Source organism: Pristiophorus japonicus, chromosome 5 (assembly GCF_044704955.1).
Source record: "Pristiophorus japonicus isolate sPriJap1 chromosome 5, sPriJap1.hap1, whole genome shotgun sequence".
NCBI lineage: Eukaryota > Metazoa > Chordata > Chondrichthyes > Pristiophoridae > Pristiophorus > Pristiophorus japonicus.
In genome coordinates this window covers 231,945,752-231,963,000 of record NC_091981.1, presented here as the reverse complement: position 1 = coordinate 231,963,000, position 17,249 = coordinate 231,945,752, and the positions used below count along the sequence as shown (strand labels likewise).

The following is a 17,249-nucleotide window of genomic DNA, read 5'->3' as shown; positions in this document are numbered from 1 at the left end:
CTTGACTATCCACTTTTGGAATATTGCTAGTGTCCGCTACTGTAACGACTGGTATAAAATATTTGTTCAGAGTTTCTGCCATCTCCATGTTCCCCATTATTAATTCCCCGGTCTCGTCCTCTAAAGGACTAACATTTACTTTAGCCACTCTTTACCTTTTTATATACCTATAGAAACTCCTGCTATCTGTTTTTATATTTTGTGCTAGTTTACTTTCATCGTCTATCTTTCCTTTCCTAATCATTTGTTTAGTCATTGTTTGCTGGCTTTTAAAAGCTTCCCAGTCTTCTGCAGAGTAATTCTTCTAACTTCCCCTTCATTCTTCTAGTGATAATCTGGATTTAAGTGCCCTTATTATTGATAAAGCAACCTATAAAACAATCTTTCACTATTTACCTGCTCAATAGCTTTTACAATTTTGTAAATCTCTATGAGATCCCTTCTTCATTTCTTCATTCTAGTGAAACAATTCTGAGTCTTTTTTTCATAACGATATAATTCTAGTGAATCTTTGCTGTACCCTTTCCATGGTTTTAATATTTTTCCTATGACGGGGTCCAGATCCACATGCAATATTCCAACTCTGACCTAATCAATGTTTTGTACAAATTCACCTTACTTTCTTCTTTCTGTACTCCCACTTTTAAAGTGCTATGTTGTATCACTTGGTTTCTCCACTGTGTTAAGAGTCTTACCATTTAGAGTATTCTTCCTTTCTTTCTTTATACTTCACATATATATTACTTCACATTTTGTTGCATTGAACTGCATCTGCCATCTAGCTGCCCTCTCTGTTTCCTTGTTTGTGTTCTCTGGCACTCTTTTACTTTTGTTTTCTCTCAGTTTTCTGTATCCCAAATTTGATTGTAACAACAAACTTTAATGTGATTTGCCTTCTGCTTATGTCCAAATCAGTGGGAAACAAAATCCATGAGGCAAACCACTACTCATTTCCCTCCAATCTGAAAAACATAATTTACCCTACAGCTTTATTTCTTATTTCTAACCCTTCTTCTATCCATCTGTTACATTCTCCTTAATATCATGGGGCCGAGATTCATGTCCATCAGAAAGCTGGCGCACATTCTGTTTTTTAAAAGTTTTTACCATCGGGCGCGATGAGGCGGGCTCTCTTTGCCGTTTTTTTCGGATCAGACCAGAAGCCGGTCATAATGGGGGCAGAAGTGTGGCGGTAAGTGGTGGTGAGGGGTGGAAGTGGAGGCAGGACGGATTCTCCGCCGCTGTCACTCAGCAGCGGAGTGATGGTGATGTCATTGCACGTCTGCATCACCACGTCTCTCCCCTGCTTTAACAGGGAGAGAAGCAGCGAATAATTAGGATCGACCACTGGGCCACCAGGGAGGGTTTTGGCCGGGTCAGCAGCCTGGCATCCAAGAGGGGATGCTAGGCTGCCTGTTGGCAGCCCGGCTGAACCCAAGGGCATAATTGTCCGGCCGATCGGGAAGTTGGCTGTCAGAAAAAAAATCATGGCGGCCGCGGCAGTGTGCCCTCCCCTCGAAGGGCCGCCATGCTGCCGTGGCTCACACACACAAAACAAGGCGCACTGACAGAGAAAGCTGTCGAGGGCACCGCGCGGCATATTTAGGATTTTTGGACATAAATTTCGCATGGAGTGGGATGGAGGTGCAGGAGATCGGTGGTGCATGCTTTGATGACGCGCTTGGGGCATACGGCAGCAGCGGGGCGCTACTGGGGACCGCCAGAAAAATCCACGAGCTGAATTTGGGTCGTGGCAGCCATTGGACCAAAAGTCGACGGCCGCTCGACTTCATCGCCTGGCCGTCGCTTTCTGGCGGTAATGGGCCTTATCCGGACCATGAATTTCAGCCCCACGTGCCTTAAGTTTTGAACCTTGGAACCTCAAGAGGTAGCCAGTACTGCTTTGTTTACTTTGCCATCTTGTCATTGAAATGAGAGCTGACATCAGCAGTAAATCAAATGGGGCAATAGCCTGCTGATGTCTCATAGTAAAGCAAATTGTGTATTAGTCTGGTGTTTATGTGAAATAATCAGTGTCAACTATGGGTGGCAGTTAAGACTTGAGCACATGATCTAGGCTGACACTTAGGAGCTGCTGTATTTTGGATGAGACATTTAACTGAGACCCTATATACCTTTTGAGGTAGATATAAAAGATCCAATGGCATTATTCAAAGAAGAGTAGCAGAGTTGTCCCTGAGTCCTGGCCAATATTTATTCTTCAATTAAATATCATCTAGCTAGCTATTCTATTTTTTTTCAAATGTTACTACCGGTTGCTATTTTCTTCTTATTCATGGATCCCACTGTCCATTTTGGAGATAGGAGTAATTAAAAAAAAGACTTTGTCCGTATTGGCTGAAAACTAATTTTAAAAAGCTATTAAGCGGTCCATTGAAAGGCTTTAAAGGTTAATTCACTGTCCCTGTGCTCTCAGATCGAAGGGAATGTGGGCCAGTGAAAAGATTCTACAGTTTTGTCACCTTATCTCTGACTCATGCACCCTATCACAGGAATGGTGGATTGAATGCCCTCCTTCTGTAATGTGAAATTGTATGATTCTATAACTGTGCCACCCATTGCCCTTGCATGGAATCTAGTTATACGATAGCACATATGATGGACCAATCCAATCAGCAGGTCTTATCTGAATAGCCACGTTTTTTGGTTAGGGGAGGAAAATCAATAGAGTCTGGATAAAAGTTAATTTAGAAATTTTTATATTCACTCCAACAACTCATTTTTTACTTCCAGACTTTGCAGAAATTATTTAAATTAAGCAGTAAAGTAATCTCTGTACATTTTTAATAATTTAAAAGCTAGAATGCTATAATTAATCTTCAAAAGAGATTTGTGCGTCCTTTCTCTGGACTCTGGGGAGGTACCAGCGAATTGGAAAGCAGCTAATGTAATGCCTCTGTTTAAAAAAGGGGGCAGACAAAAGGCAGGTAACTATAGGCCGGTTAGTTTAACATCTGTAGTGGGGAAAATGCTTGAAGCTATCATTAAGGAAGAAATAGCGGGACATCTAGATAGGAATAGTGCAATCAAGCAGACGCAACATTCATGGATTCATGAAGGGGAAATCATGTTTAGCTAGTTTACTGGAATTCTTTGAGGGTATAACGAGCATGGTGGATAGAGGTGTGTAAAGTCCTGTCCTCTCAGTACAGATTCACATGAGGCATGTAGTGAAGTCAAGATCACTCTGGACCTGCACCTTTATTTCACAGCTCTGGAATGCTGCACTTGCCTGAGGCCTGTCCTTATATACCTGTCTCTTGCAAGTGCACCCCTGGTGGTAAGGTATGCTGGTGGTTACAGATCATATCTTATTACAGTCATGTATAGCATGTTAGGATACAGTTAAATATAATAATGTAAGATACATGGCAAGGTGTACCGATGGATGTGGTGTATTTAGATTTTCAAAAGGCATTCGATAAGGTGCCACACAAAAGGTTACTGTAGAAGTTAAAGGTACGCGGAGTCAGAGGAAATGTATTAGCATGAATAGAGAATTGGCTGGCTAACAGAAAGAAGAGAGTCGGGATAAATGGGTCCTTTACGGGTTGGAAATCGGTGGTTAGTGGTGTGCCACAGGGATCGGGGGTGAGGCCCACAACTGTTTACAAAATACATAGATGACCTGGAAGAGGGGACAGAGTGTAGTGTAACAAAATTTGTAGATGACACAAAGATTAGTGGGAAAGCGGGTTGTGTAGAGGACACGGAGAGGCTGCAAAGAGATTGAGCTAAGGTTTGGCAGATGGAATACAATGTCGGAAAATGTGAGGTCATCCACCTTGGAAAAGAAAAACAGTAAAAGGGAATATTATTTGAATGGGGAGAAATTACAACATGCTGCGGTGCAGAGGGACCGGGGGGTCCTTGTGCATGAATCCCAAAAAGTTAGTTTGCAGGTGCAGCAGGTAATCAGGAAGGCGAATGGAATGTTGGCCTTCATTGCGAGAGGGATGGAGTACAAAAGCAGGGAGGTCCTGCTGCAACTGTACAGGGTATTGGTGAGGCCGCACCTGGAGTACTGCGTGCAGTTTTGGTCACCTTACTTAAGGAAGGATATACTAGCCTTGGAGGGGGTACAGAGACGATTCAATAGGCTGATTCCGGAGATGAGGGGGTTACCTTATGATGATAGATTGAGTAGATTGGGTCTTTACTCGTTGGAGTTCAGAAGGATGAGGGGTAATCTTATAGAAACATTTAAAATAATGAAAGGGATAGACAAGATAGATGCAGAGAGGTTGTTTCCACTGGTCGGGGAGACTAGAACTAGGGGGCACAGCCTCAAAATACAGGGGAGCCAATTTAAAACAGAGGGTTGTGAATCTGTGGAATTCTCTGCCCAAGGAAATAGTTGAAGTTAGCTCATTGAATGAATTCAAATCACAGATAGATAGATTTTTAACCAATAAGGGAATTAAGGGTTATGGGGAGCGGGCGGGTAAGTGGAGCTGAGTCCGCAGCCAGATCAGCCATGATCTTTTTGAATGGCGGAGCAGGCTCGAGGGGCTAGATGTCCTACTCCTGTTCCTAATTCTTATGTTCTTATGTTCCTAATATGAGGTTGTGGGTTTTGGTTCTTGGGTGCGTTGATGAATTTACGGCCACTAGCACAATCCAGAGAGTGGGAATGTCTCTTTGCTACAGGGACCTTTCAAATTATTATTTCAGGTTAGAGGGACCAAGTGCAGATTGGGTGACCGCTTTGCTTAACATCTCCATTCATTCCGTAAGTGTGACCCTGAGCTTCCAGTCGCCCGTCACTTTAATTCTCCACTCTACTTACACTCTGATATCTCTCTCCTCGGACTCCTACACTGTTCCAAAGAAACTCAATGCAAGGAACAGCACCTCATCTTTCATTTAGGCACTTAACAGCCTTCTGGACTCAACATCGAGTTCAACAATTTCAGAGCATAACCTCTGACTATCTATAGCTCCCTTGCCACGCCACTTCCCCCAGCCCCCGCGAGCTTATATCATTATTCCACCATTCACACCTTATCTTGACTAACCTTTTCTCACTCCTGCCATTACAATTTCAACTCGGCCCATCATCCCTTTTGTCTCTCTATTCTCTCCTGTCTTCCACCCTATCATAGACCTTCCCTTTTGTTCTTTCTTCCCCTCCCCCTTTCAGTGCTTCTTAAGAATGTGTTCTTATCAAACATTCAGCAGTTCTGACGAAGGTATGTTGACACGAAACGGTAACTCTGTTTCTCTCCACAGATGCTGCCTGACCTGCTGAGATTTCCAGCATTTTCTGTTTTCCTTTCAGATACTCATGGGATGTTACTGGAGTTGGCTATTCTTTTTAGTTTTGGGGCTAACGGTTCAATTTCTACAGAGTGAAAAAATGACAGAGTGCAAGAGATATGAAGGTGAATTAATTTGATTCAGTTTTGTGTCATCATCATCATCATAGGCAGTCCCTCGGAATGAAGGAAGACTTGCTTTCACTCCTGAAGTGAGTTCTTGGTGGCTGAACAGTCCAATACGAGAGCCACAGATGGGACAGATACTCTTTGAGAGAAGGGGTGGGTGGGACTGGTTTGCCGCACGCTCTTGTCTGCGCTTGATTTTTGCATGCTCTCGGCATTGAGACTCGAGGTGCTAAGCGCCCTCTTGGATGCACTTAGGACAGTCTTGGGCCAGGGACTCCCAGGTGTCAGTGGGGATGTTGCACTTTTTCAGGGAGGCTTTGAGGATGTCCTTGTCGCGTTTCCGCTGCCCACCTTTGGCTCATTTGCCGTGAAGGAGCTCCGAGTAGAGCACTTGCTTTGGGAGTCTCGTGTCTGGCATGCAGACTATGTGGCCTGCCCAGCGAAGCTGATCGAGTGTGGTCAGTGCTTCAATGCTGGGGATGTTAGCCTGGATGAGGACGCTGATGTTGGTGTGCCTGTCCTCCCAGAGGATTTGTAGGATCTTGCGGAGACATCGTTGGTGATATTTCTCCAGCAACTTGAGGTGTCTACTGTACATGGTCCATGTCTCTGAGCCATACAGGAGGTCAGGTATTACTACATCCCGGTAGACCATGAGCTTGGTGGCAGTTTTGAGGGCCTGGTCTTCAAACACTCTTTTCCTCAGGCAGCCGAAGGCTGCACTGGCGCACTGGAGGCGGTGTTGGATCTCGTTGTCGATGTCTGCTCTTGTTGATAGGAGGCTCCCACGATATGGGAAGTGGTCCACAATGTCCAGGGCCGCGCCGTGGATCTTGATGACTGGGGGGCAGTGCTGTGTGGTGAGGACAGGCTGGTGGAGGACCTTTGTCTTACGGATGTTTAGCGTAAGGCCCATGCTTTCGTACGCCTCAGTAAATACGTAAACTATGTCCTGGAGTGCAGCCTCTGTATGTGCGCAGGCGCAGGCGTCGTCCGCTTACTGTAGCTTGATGACAGAGGTTGGGATGGTCTTGGACCTGGCCTGGAGATGGCGCAGGTTGAACAGGTTCCCACTGGTTCTGTAGTTTAGTTCCACTCCAGCGGGGAGCTTGTTGACTGTGAGGTGGAGCATGGCGGCGAGAAAGATTGAGAAGAGGGTTGGGGTGATGACGCAGCCCTGTTTGACCCCGGTCCAGACGTGGATTGGGTCTGTGATGGATCCGTTGGTAAGGATCACGGCCTGCATGTCGTCGTGGAGCAGGCGGAGGATGATGAACTTTTGGGGGCATCCAAAACGGAGGAGGACGCTCCATACACCCTCGCGGTTGACAGTGTCAAAGGCCTTTGTAAGGTCGAAGAAGGCCATGTATAAGGGCTGGCGCTGTTCCCTGCATTTTTCCTGTAGCTGTCACGCTGCAAAAATCATGTCTGTTGTGCCCCCTTGGGGACGAAATCCACACTGTGACTCCGGGAGGAGCTCCTCAGCCACGGGAAGCAGACGGTTGAGGAGGACTCTAGCGACGACTTTCCCAGTGGTTGATAGCAGGGAGATTCCTCTGTAGTTGCCAAAGTCGGACTTATCCCCTTTTTTAAAGATGGTCACGATTACGACATCTCTGAGATCCCCCGGCATGCTCCCCTCCCTCCAGATGAGAGAGATGAGGTCGTGTATTCGTGCTAGCAGTGCCTCTCCGCCATACTGCAATGCCTCAGCAGGGATTCCGTCCGCACCCGTAGCCTTGCTATTTTTAAGCTATCTTATGGCTTTTTCTACCTTGTGCAGTGTTGGGGTCTCACTGAGGTGGTGGCGGGTAGCATGCTGCGGGATGGAGTCAAGAACACTCGAGTCAAAGGCAAAGTCTCGACTGAGGAGATCTTCAAAGTGCTCCTTCCAGCGGGCCCTGACTACCTCGGTGTCCTTGATGAGTGATTCCCGTTCTTGGCCAGCAGTAGGGTACTAGTTGTGTATATGCATGATTTGTTTTCTGCACGTCATGAATTTCTTCGTCCTAATTGTGGATACGCGCTATTGCGTGTTCCCTTAGCTGAGAGATTAGCTGCATAGCTCACTGGTGAGCTGCCGAACTACTTTCTTGTTGCTTTCAGAACTGTTGCTTGTACAGGGCAACATGATTGCACAAAAGGCTGCTGACACAAGTGCCAACTGGGTTCTCCTGTGCTATTCCACATTGAGAGCTGGGGAAGAAATGCAGTGAACAGAGCCAAGGGCCTTTGAAATGCACTGTTAGGAAAGCGAGGGTTAATTTTTGGGGAAATGCGGCACTAATTTTAAGGACAACCATAATTATTATATGTGCATAGGTAATAGGTGTCTGAGTAAATAACCTCTAAAGCTGCCTATCACAGTAACCACGACAAAACATTGAATCCCAACAATGCCTGATTGTGTTAGGTCTAGACTTACTGTCAACAGCACATTCAGCAGCTTTTGCACGCCTGAAAATAAGTAAATAAGCCTTTTTAACAGGATTGATAAAAAAATCTACCTTCACATACACTTGATGGCCTGCAAGTAGTGGCAGTCCCATGGGAGGCAGCAGTTGCTGACTGCCTCACAGACTGGACAAGGCAACCTACATTCATAGAATAAGTTATTTGACATGCTTAAAAGCACCACTTGAGTAAGATAGCAGCGGGCAGTCGGTGCCCATGGAACTTAAGAATATAAGAAATAGGAGCAGGAGTAGAACTTTCGATGCCTCAAGCCTGCTCCGCCATTCAATGATCCTGGCTGGCCTTCTACCTCAAGTAGATAGAGGATTGGCTAACTAACAGAAAACAGAGAGTCGGGATAAACGGGTCATATTCCAGATGACAAACAGTAACTAGTGGGGTGCCGCAGGGATCTCAACTATTTACAATCTATAATAATGACTAATTAAGGAGTATTCGGAATAAGGTGGACGAATTAACTGTGCAGATAGCAGTTAACGAATACGATGTGGTTGGCATCACAGAGACATGGCTCCAGGGTGACCAAGGCTGGGAACTCAACATCCAAGGGTATTCAACATTTAGGAAGGATAGACAGAAAGGAAAAGGAGGCGGGGTGGCATTGCTGGTTAAAGAGGAAATTAATGCAATTGTAAGGAAAGACATTAGCTTGGATGATGTGGAATCTGTATGGGTGGAACTATGGAATACCAAAGGGCAGAAAACGCTAGTGGGAGTTGTGTACAGACCTCCAAAAAGTAGGGTAGTGATGTTGGGGAGGGCATCAAACAGGAAATTAGGGGTGCATGCAATAAAGGTGCAGCAGTTATCACGGGTGACTTTAATATGCATATAGATTGGGCTAACCAAACTGGAAACAATACGGTGGAGGAGGATTTCCTGGAGTGCATAAGGGATGGTTTTCTAGACCAATATGTCGAGGAACCAACAAGGGGGGAGGCCATCTTAGACTGGGTGTTGTGTAATGAGAGAGGATTAATTAGCAATCTCGTTGTGCGAGGCTCTTGGGGAAGAGTGACCATAATATGGTGGAATTCTACATTCGGATGGAGAATGAACAAGTTAATTCAGAGACCATGTTCCAGAACTTAAAGAAGGGTAACTTTGAAGGTATGAGGTGTGAATTGGCTAGGATAGATTGGCGAATGATACTTAAGGGGTTGACAGTGGATGGGCAATGGCAGACATTTAGAGACCGCATGGATGAACTACAACAATTGTACATCCCTGTCTGGCGTAAAAATAAAAAAGGGAAGGTGGCTCAACCGTGTCTATCAAGGGAAGTCAGAGATAGTATTAAAGCCAAGGAAGTGGCATACAAATTGGCCAGAAATAGCAGCGAACCCAGGGACTGGGAGAAATTTAGAACTCAGCAGAGGAGGACAAAGGGTTTGATTAGGGCAGGGAAAATAGAGTACGAGAGGAAGCTTGCAGGGAACATTAAAATGGACTGCAAAAGCTTCTATCGATATGTAAAGAGAAAAAGGTTAGTAAAGACAAACGTAGGTCCCCTGCAGTCAGAATCAGGGGAAGTCATAACTGGGAACAAAGAAATGGCTGACCAATTGAACAAGTACTTTGGTTCGGTATTCACTAAGGAGGACACAAACAACCTTCTGGATATAAAAGGGATCAGAGGGTCTAGTAAGAAGGAGGAACTGAGGGAAATCCTTATTAGTCAGGAAATTGTGTTGGGGAAATTGATGGGATTGAAGGTCGATAAATCCCCAGGGCCTGATGGACTGCATCCCAGAGTACTTAAGGAGGTGGCCTTGGCAATAGCGGAGGCATTGACAGTCATTTTCCAACATTCCATAGACTCTGGATCAGTTCCTATGGAGTGGAGGGTAGCCAATGTAACCCCACTTTTTAAAAAAGGAGGGAGAGAGAAAACAGGGAATTATAGACCGGTCAGCCTGATATCGGTAGTGGGTAAAATGATGGATTCAATTATTAAGGATGTCATAGCAGTGCATTTGGAAAGAGGTAACATGATAGGTCCAAGTCAGCATGGATTTGTGAAAGGGAAATCATGCTTGACAAATCTTCTGGAATTTTTTGAGGATGTTTCCAGTAGAATGGACAAGGGGGAACCAGTTGATGTGGTGTGTTTGGGCTTTCAGAAGGCTTTCGACAAGATCCCACACAAGAGATTAATGTGCAAAGTTAAAGCACATGGGATTGGGGGTAGTGTGCTGATGTGGATTGAGAACTGGTTGGCAGACAGGAAGCAAAGAGTAGGAGTAAATGGGTACTTTTCGGAATGGCAGGCAGTGACTAGTGGAGTACCGCAAGGTTATGTGCTGGGGCCCCAGCTGTTTACATTGTACATTAATGATTTAGATGAGGGGATTAAATATAGTATCTCCAAATTTGCGGATGACACTAAGTTGGGTGGCAGTGTGAGCTGCGAGGAGGATGCTATGAGGCTGCAGAGTGACTTGGCTGGGTTAAGTGAGTGAACAAATGCATGGCAGATGAAGTATAATGTGGATAAATGTGAGGTTATCCACTTTGGTGGTAAAAACAGAGAGACAGACTATTATCTGAATGGTGACAGGTTAGGAAAAGGGGAGGTGCAAAGAGACCTGGGTGTCATGGTACATCAGTCATTGAAGGTTGGCATGCAGATACAGCAGGCGGTTAAGAAAGCAAATGGCATGTTGGCCTTCATAGCGAAAGGATTTGAGTACAGGGGCAGGGAGGTGTTACTACAGTTGTACAGGGCCTTGGTGAGGCCACACCTGGAGTATTGTGCACAGTTTTGATCTCCTAACTTGAGGAAGGACATTCTTGCTATTGAGGGAGTGCAGGGAAGGTTCACCAGACTGATTCCCGGGATGGCGGGACTGACATATCAAGAAAGACTGGATCAACTGGGCTTGTATTCACTGGAGTTCAGAAGAATGAGAGGGGATCTCATAGAAACGTTTAAAATTCTGACGGGTTTAGACAGGTTAGATGCAGGAAGAATGTTCCCAATGTTGGGGAAGTCCAGAACCAGGGATCACAGTCTAAGGATAAGGGGTAAGCCATTTAGGACCGAGATGAGGAGAAACTTCTTCATCCAGAGAGTGGTGAACCTGTGGAATTCTCTACCACAGAAAGTTGTTGAGGCCAATTCACTAAATATATTCAAAAAGGAGTTAGATGTAGTCCTTACTACTAGGGGGATCAAGGGGTATGGCGAGAAAGCAGGAATGGGGTACTGAAGTTGCATGTTCAGCCATGAACTCATTGAATGGCGGTGCAGGCTCAAAGGGCTGAATGGCCTATTCCTGCACCTATTTTCTATGTTTCTATGTTTCTGTGACTTGGATGAAAGGACTGAGTGTAATGTAACCAAGTTTGCTGATGATACAAAAATTAATGGGAAAGCAAATTGTGAGGAGGACACAAAAAATCTCAAAGGGATATAGACAGGCTAAGTGAGTGGGCAAAATTTGGCAGATGGAGTACAATGTGGGAAAATGTGTTGTTATCCACTTTGGCAGAAACAATAGAAAAGCAAATTATAATTTAAAAGGAGAACAATTGCAAAGTGCTGTATTACAAGGGGGTCCTTGTGCATGAAACACAAAAAGTTAGTATGTAGGTACAGCAAGTAATCAGAAAGGCAAATGGAATTTTGGCCTTTATTGCAAGGGGGATGGAGTATAAAACCAGGGTATTGGTGAGGCCACACCTAGAGTACTGCGTACAGTTTTCTTCTCCTTATTTAAAGAAGGATATACTTGCTTCAGAGGCAGTTCAGAGAAGGTGCACTAGGATGATTCTGGAGATGAGGGGGCTGACTTATGAAGATAGGTTGAGTAGGTTGGACCTATACTCATTGGAGTTCAGAAGAATGAGAGGTGATCTTATCAAAACATATAATATAATGAGGGGGCTCGATAAGATGGATGCAGAGAGGATATTTCCACTCTAGGGGAAACTAAAACTAAAGGTCATAGTCTCAGAATAAGGGGCCGCCCATTTAAAACTGAGATGAGGAGGAATTTCTTCTCTCAGAAGGTTGTAAATCTGTGGAATTTTCTTCCCCAGAGATCTGTGGAGGCTGGGTCACTGAATATATTTCAGGCAGAGATAGACAGATTTTTGAGCGATAAGAGAGTGAAGGGTTATGGGGAGAGGGCAGGGAAGTGGAACTGATTCCATGATCAGATCAGCCATGATCTTATTAAATGGCGGAGCAGGCTTGAGGGGCCAAATGACCTACTCCTGCTCCAATTTCTTATGTTCTTTTGTAACTCCACTTTCCTGCACTATCCCCAGATCCCTTGATTCCCTTAATATTGACCTCTGTCCTGAATATACTAAATGACTGAGCCTCCACAGCCTCCACAGAGAATTCCAAAGATTCACCACCCTCTGTGAAAACATTTCTCCTCATCTCAGTCTTAAATGGCCGATCCCTTATTTGGGGAATGATATCCCAACATGGGCCACTGTCTCCTTGACAGGAAGAATAAGGGGAAAAAAACAAAGGGAAAAAAATAACTACAATATAAATTCTCTTTTTACACGTTACTGTTGCAGACCTTGAAAAAATTAATATGGCAGTTAAAATATTATATTTAGTCCTGACATTTCAGGTACCTTTATTGCTGTAATATCAGATTTGTTTCAGTGCTATATATAGATTGTGAGCTGCAGATGTGTTTAAATCTTCAGTGCAGGGAGACTGTAATTCTAGGACCCACTAGCAGCCTAAGGGTTAATTTGCAAACTCATCCATTTAAGCAGAGTCTAATTGAAGGTTACAATGCAGAAAGAACCTCTGGCCCTCTCTAAAAAAGGTTACAAGGTGATAAAGGGGTGAGTGTCTTGTGTCAGCAAACTCTCTGCGCTATTGCTCACACTCATTAATGTGCACTGAAGAGCAGGTTTCATGGTACAGTACCTCCAGCAACACATTCCAGGCTAAAAGAGATGTCATCAATTGCAATGTCTGTGAGGTCATCTCCACCCACTTCAGCTTCAAACACAACTTCAAATGGATAGTTATTGGAGACAATCACATTGGCATAAATCCAGTTGTCCTCCTTGTTCCCAGTCACTGACCACATCAACAGGGGCATTCCACGCTCTCCGGCACTGTATACCTGGAAGAGAGAAATATTTCCCAAAACATAACCGAGCTGACAGAAAGCAGGATGGATCTTCTCATTTTTCATTTTTGGGTCACTGCTTTACATATAGTTTTTCTTGCTTCGGAGCTATTTGCTTCAGAAATAAGCTTTTCTGAAACATCAAAAGAGCTACTAGTCACATTTTATCGGATGTGTCAACCTGGGAGCTCTGAAGCTGGACATTACCCATTTTACTTTTGTGCCAGACCAACAAGTATGAACGAATGGACTACAAGAAAATATAATACAATTGCTCTGTATGGCTTTAGTACTTATTTTCAGGAAGCCAACATTTCAAATAGATATTGGTTACTTTTAAACATTAGCCCCAACATTGCAAAAATTTGCTCCTGATAGAGACTCACTTGCCAGAAGCACAGATCAGTGAACTGGCCATGGAGCTCAGTGCATCCAATTCATGGCTCCCAATATTTCAGCCAGTAAAATCAATAGAAAATAGAAATAATTTACCTCATCACAAAAGAAAAGCAGCCTGTGAATGATAAGCAAATAAGCTCTAAGGTCCAGAAAAATAGGCTTCTAAATTTGTCTTGAAATAAAATGTACTGAAATTAGGAAGTTGTGACAAGGGGAGTCTTTCCAGACTTCTCCAGTGCAACCAGCACATATCGGAAAATTGCGGGTGATGCCCATGATTCTTTTGATACACATTGGTAGCAGGCAAGGACTTGGAAAATCTATCCTAGGGTTCTTGTTCTGACAACTTTTAATAGCTTTGGGGCACAATTTATCATTGGCAAAGCCAAAAGCAGCACAACTACTGAGGGTAATTACTTTTTCCCCAGTGATGACTGTTATGTATCTGGACTTGTATATACTCTGTACAGCCACCAGAGGGCTCATTCCCCAGAGTTCCAAGGGATCTCATAATCACTTGGGAGCATAAGTATTTAAGAGTGTTTCACAAGTTGGAGAGGCACTCTGGAGACCTGCAATAAAAGACTAAGGTCACATAGAAACATAGAAAATAGGTGCAGGAGCAGGCCATTCAGCCCTTCTAGCCTGCACCGCCATTCAATGAGTTCATGGCTGAACATGAAACTTCAGTACCCCCTTCCTGCTTTCTCGCCATAACCCTTGATCCCCCGAGTAGTAAGGACTTCATCTAACTCCCTTTTGAATATATTTAGTGAATTGGCCTCAACTACTTTCTGTGGTAGAGAATTCCACAGGTTCACCACTCTCTGGGTGAAGAAGTTTCTCCTCATCTCGGTCCTAAATGGCTTACCCCTTATCCTCAGACTGTGACCCCTGGTTCTGGACTTCCCCAACATTGAGAACATTCTTCCTGCATCTAACCTGTCTAAACCCGTCAGAATTTTAAACGTTTCCATGAGGTCCCCTCTCATTCTTCTGAACTCCAGTGAATACAAGCCCAGTTGATCCAGTCTTTCTTGATAGGTCAGTCCCGCCATCCCGGGAATCAGTCTGGTGAATCTTCGCTGCACTCCCTCAATAGCAAGAATGTCCTTCCTCAAGTTAGGAGACCAAAACTGTACACAATACTCCAGGTGTGGCCTCACCAAGGCCCTGTACAACTGTAGCAACACCTCCCTGCCCCTGTATTCAAATCCCCTCGCTATGAAGGCCAACATGCCATTTGCTTTCTTAACCGCCTGCTGTACCTGCATGCTAACCTTCAATGACTGATGTACCATGACACCCAGGTCTCGTTGCACCTTCCCTTTTCCTAATCTGTCACCATTCAGATAATAGTCTGTCTCTCTGTTTTTACTACCAAAGTGGATAACCTCACATTTATCCACATTATACTTCATCTGCCATGCATTTGCCCACTCACCTAACCTATCCAAGTCACTCTGCAGCCTAATAGCATCCTCCTCGCAGCTCACACTGCCACCCAACTTTGAGCTCACAGTGTTCAGTCTGACTCTTTCTCCATACACAACTGGTGACGAGACACAGATAGCGAACCCAAAGATGCAGAGAACAGTGGGCATTCTGGAGAAATTCTCAGAGGGAGATGATTGGGAAACTTTTGTGGAGTGACTTGACCAATACTTCGTGGCCAATGAGCTAGATGGGAAAGAGAGTGCTGCCAAACGAAGGGCGATCCTCCTCACCATCTGTGGGGCACTAACTTATGGCCTCATGAAGAATTTGCTCACTCCAGCGAAACCCACGGAGAAATTGTACGACGATTTGTGCACACTGGTCCGAGAGCATTTGAACCCAAAGGAAAGCGTTCTGATGGCGAGGTACTGGTTCTACACCTAAAAAAAATCTGAAGGCCAGGAAGTGGTGAGTTATGTCGCCGAGCTAAGACGCCTTGCAGGACATTGCGAATTTGAAGGACATTTGGAGCACATGCTCAGAGACTTTTTTGTACTTGGCATTGGCCAAGAAACCATACTTTGCAAACTTTTGACTGTAGCGACCCCAACCTTGAGTAAGGCCATAGCGATAGCCCAGGTGTTCATTATCACCGGTGACAATTGTAAGCAAATCTCTCAGCACCCAAGTGCTGCTACAAGTACAGTGAACAAAGTGATATTGTTTTTGAAAGTAACGGACAGGGCAGGTCACACATACCTGCAGCTACACGTCCGCAGATGTCTCAGAGTTCACCATCAAGGGTGATGAATGCAAAGCCATTAAAAACTTGTTGGCTCTGCAGGGGTGATCATCGTTTCCATTCATTCCGATTCAAAGGATACATTTGCAAAGGCTGTGGAACAATGGAACACCTCCAACGAGTGTGCAGGCGAGCTGCTAGGCCTGCTAATCCTGAAAACCACCACGTTGCAGAGGAGGACAGATCCACGGAAGATCACGATGAAACAGAACCTCTGATAGAGGAGGCAGAGGTACATGGGGTGCACACATTCACCACGAATTGTCCCCCAATAATGCTGAAGATTGAACTAAATGGACTCCCTGTGTCAATGGAGCTGGATACGGGCGCGAGCCAGTCCATCATGGGCAAAAAGACTTTCGAAAGGTTGTGGTGCAATAAGACCTCAAGGCTAGTCTTAACTCCAATTCGCACGAAACTAAGAACTTACACGAAAGAACTGATTCCTGTAATCGGCAGTGCTACAGTAAAGGTCTCCTAAAATGGAATGGTGCACAAGCTACCACTCTGGGTGGTATCGGGTGATGGTCCCTTGCTGCTTGGCAGGAGCTGACTGGCAAAGATACGCTGGAACTGGGACGACATCCGAGCGCTATCGTCCGCTGACGACATTCGTGTGCACAGGTCTTAAACAAATTTCCTTCGCTGTTCAAACCAAGCATCGGGAAATTCCAAGGAGCAAAAGTGCAGATTCACCTAATTCTGGGAGCGCGATCCATCCATCACAAGGTGAGTGCAGTACTGTACATGATGAGAGAAAGGGTAGAAATCGAGCTCGACCAGCTACAAAGAGAGGGCATCATCTCACCGATCTAGTTCAGCGAATGGGCCAGTCCTATTGTCCCAGTCCTCAAGGAAGACGGCACCGTCAGAATCTGTGCCGATTATAAAGTAACTATTAATCGTTTCTCCATGCAGGACCAATACCCACTTCCAAAAGCCGACGACCTCTTTGCAATGCTGGCGGGAGGAAAGACGTTCACAAAGCTGGATCTGACTTCAACCTACATGACGCAGGAACTGGAGGAATCATCAAAGGCCCTCACCTGCATCAACATGCACAAAGGTCTTTTTGTTTGCCCGTTTGGAATCCGATCATCGGCGGCAATATTCCAGAGAAACAGAGAAACGGTGAGGCGGCAGTCGGAGGAGTTTGGGCAGTCCGGGTAGTGTCGAGAGGCCTATAAAGGCCCAGCGCGTCGGTGAGACGGCAGTCGGAGAAGTTCGGGCAGTCCGGTGAGTGTCGAGAAGCCTATAAAGGCTCAGCGTGTCGATGAGGCAGCAGTCGGAGAGGAGGCCAGCTGGTGCAGCTGCAGCAGCGAGCGAAGGCAAAAAAGAAGCAGAAAGAAATCAAAAGGTGACGTCACAGCCAAGGGGGTAAGTGATTGGCTGGTGATTGGTAGTAGCTTTTCTTTTCTTTTTTCTTTATCAGTAAGTAACCTTTAGCATTGTTGTTGCCAATTTAAGTTTATCTCGGGGTTAACTCATGGCAGGAGAGCTCGGACAAGTGTTAAGCTCCTCCTGTTCCATGTGGACAGTCAGGGACGCTTCCGGTGTCCCTGACGACTACGTGTGAGGGAAGTGTATCCGTCTCCAGCTCCTGACAGACTGCATTGC

General features: G+C 45.2%; 1 protein-coding gene across 1 annotated transcript in view; it reads right to left on the bottom strand.

Annotated features, from left to right (window-relative positions):
• LOC139264152 (MAM and LDL-receptor class A domain-containing protein 1-like) overlaps positions 1–17,249 on the bottom strand; it is an 886,997-nt gene that overhangs the window by 98,282 nt on the left and 771,466 nt on the right. The window contains exon 32 of the mRNA XM_070880238.1: positions 12,787–12,988. Coding sequence (XP_070736339.1) covers positions 12,787–12,988 — 202 coding nt within the window. The remainder of the gene's footprint in view (positions 1–12,786; positions 12,989–17,249) is intronic.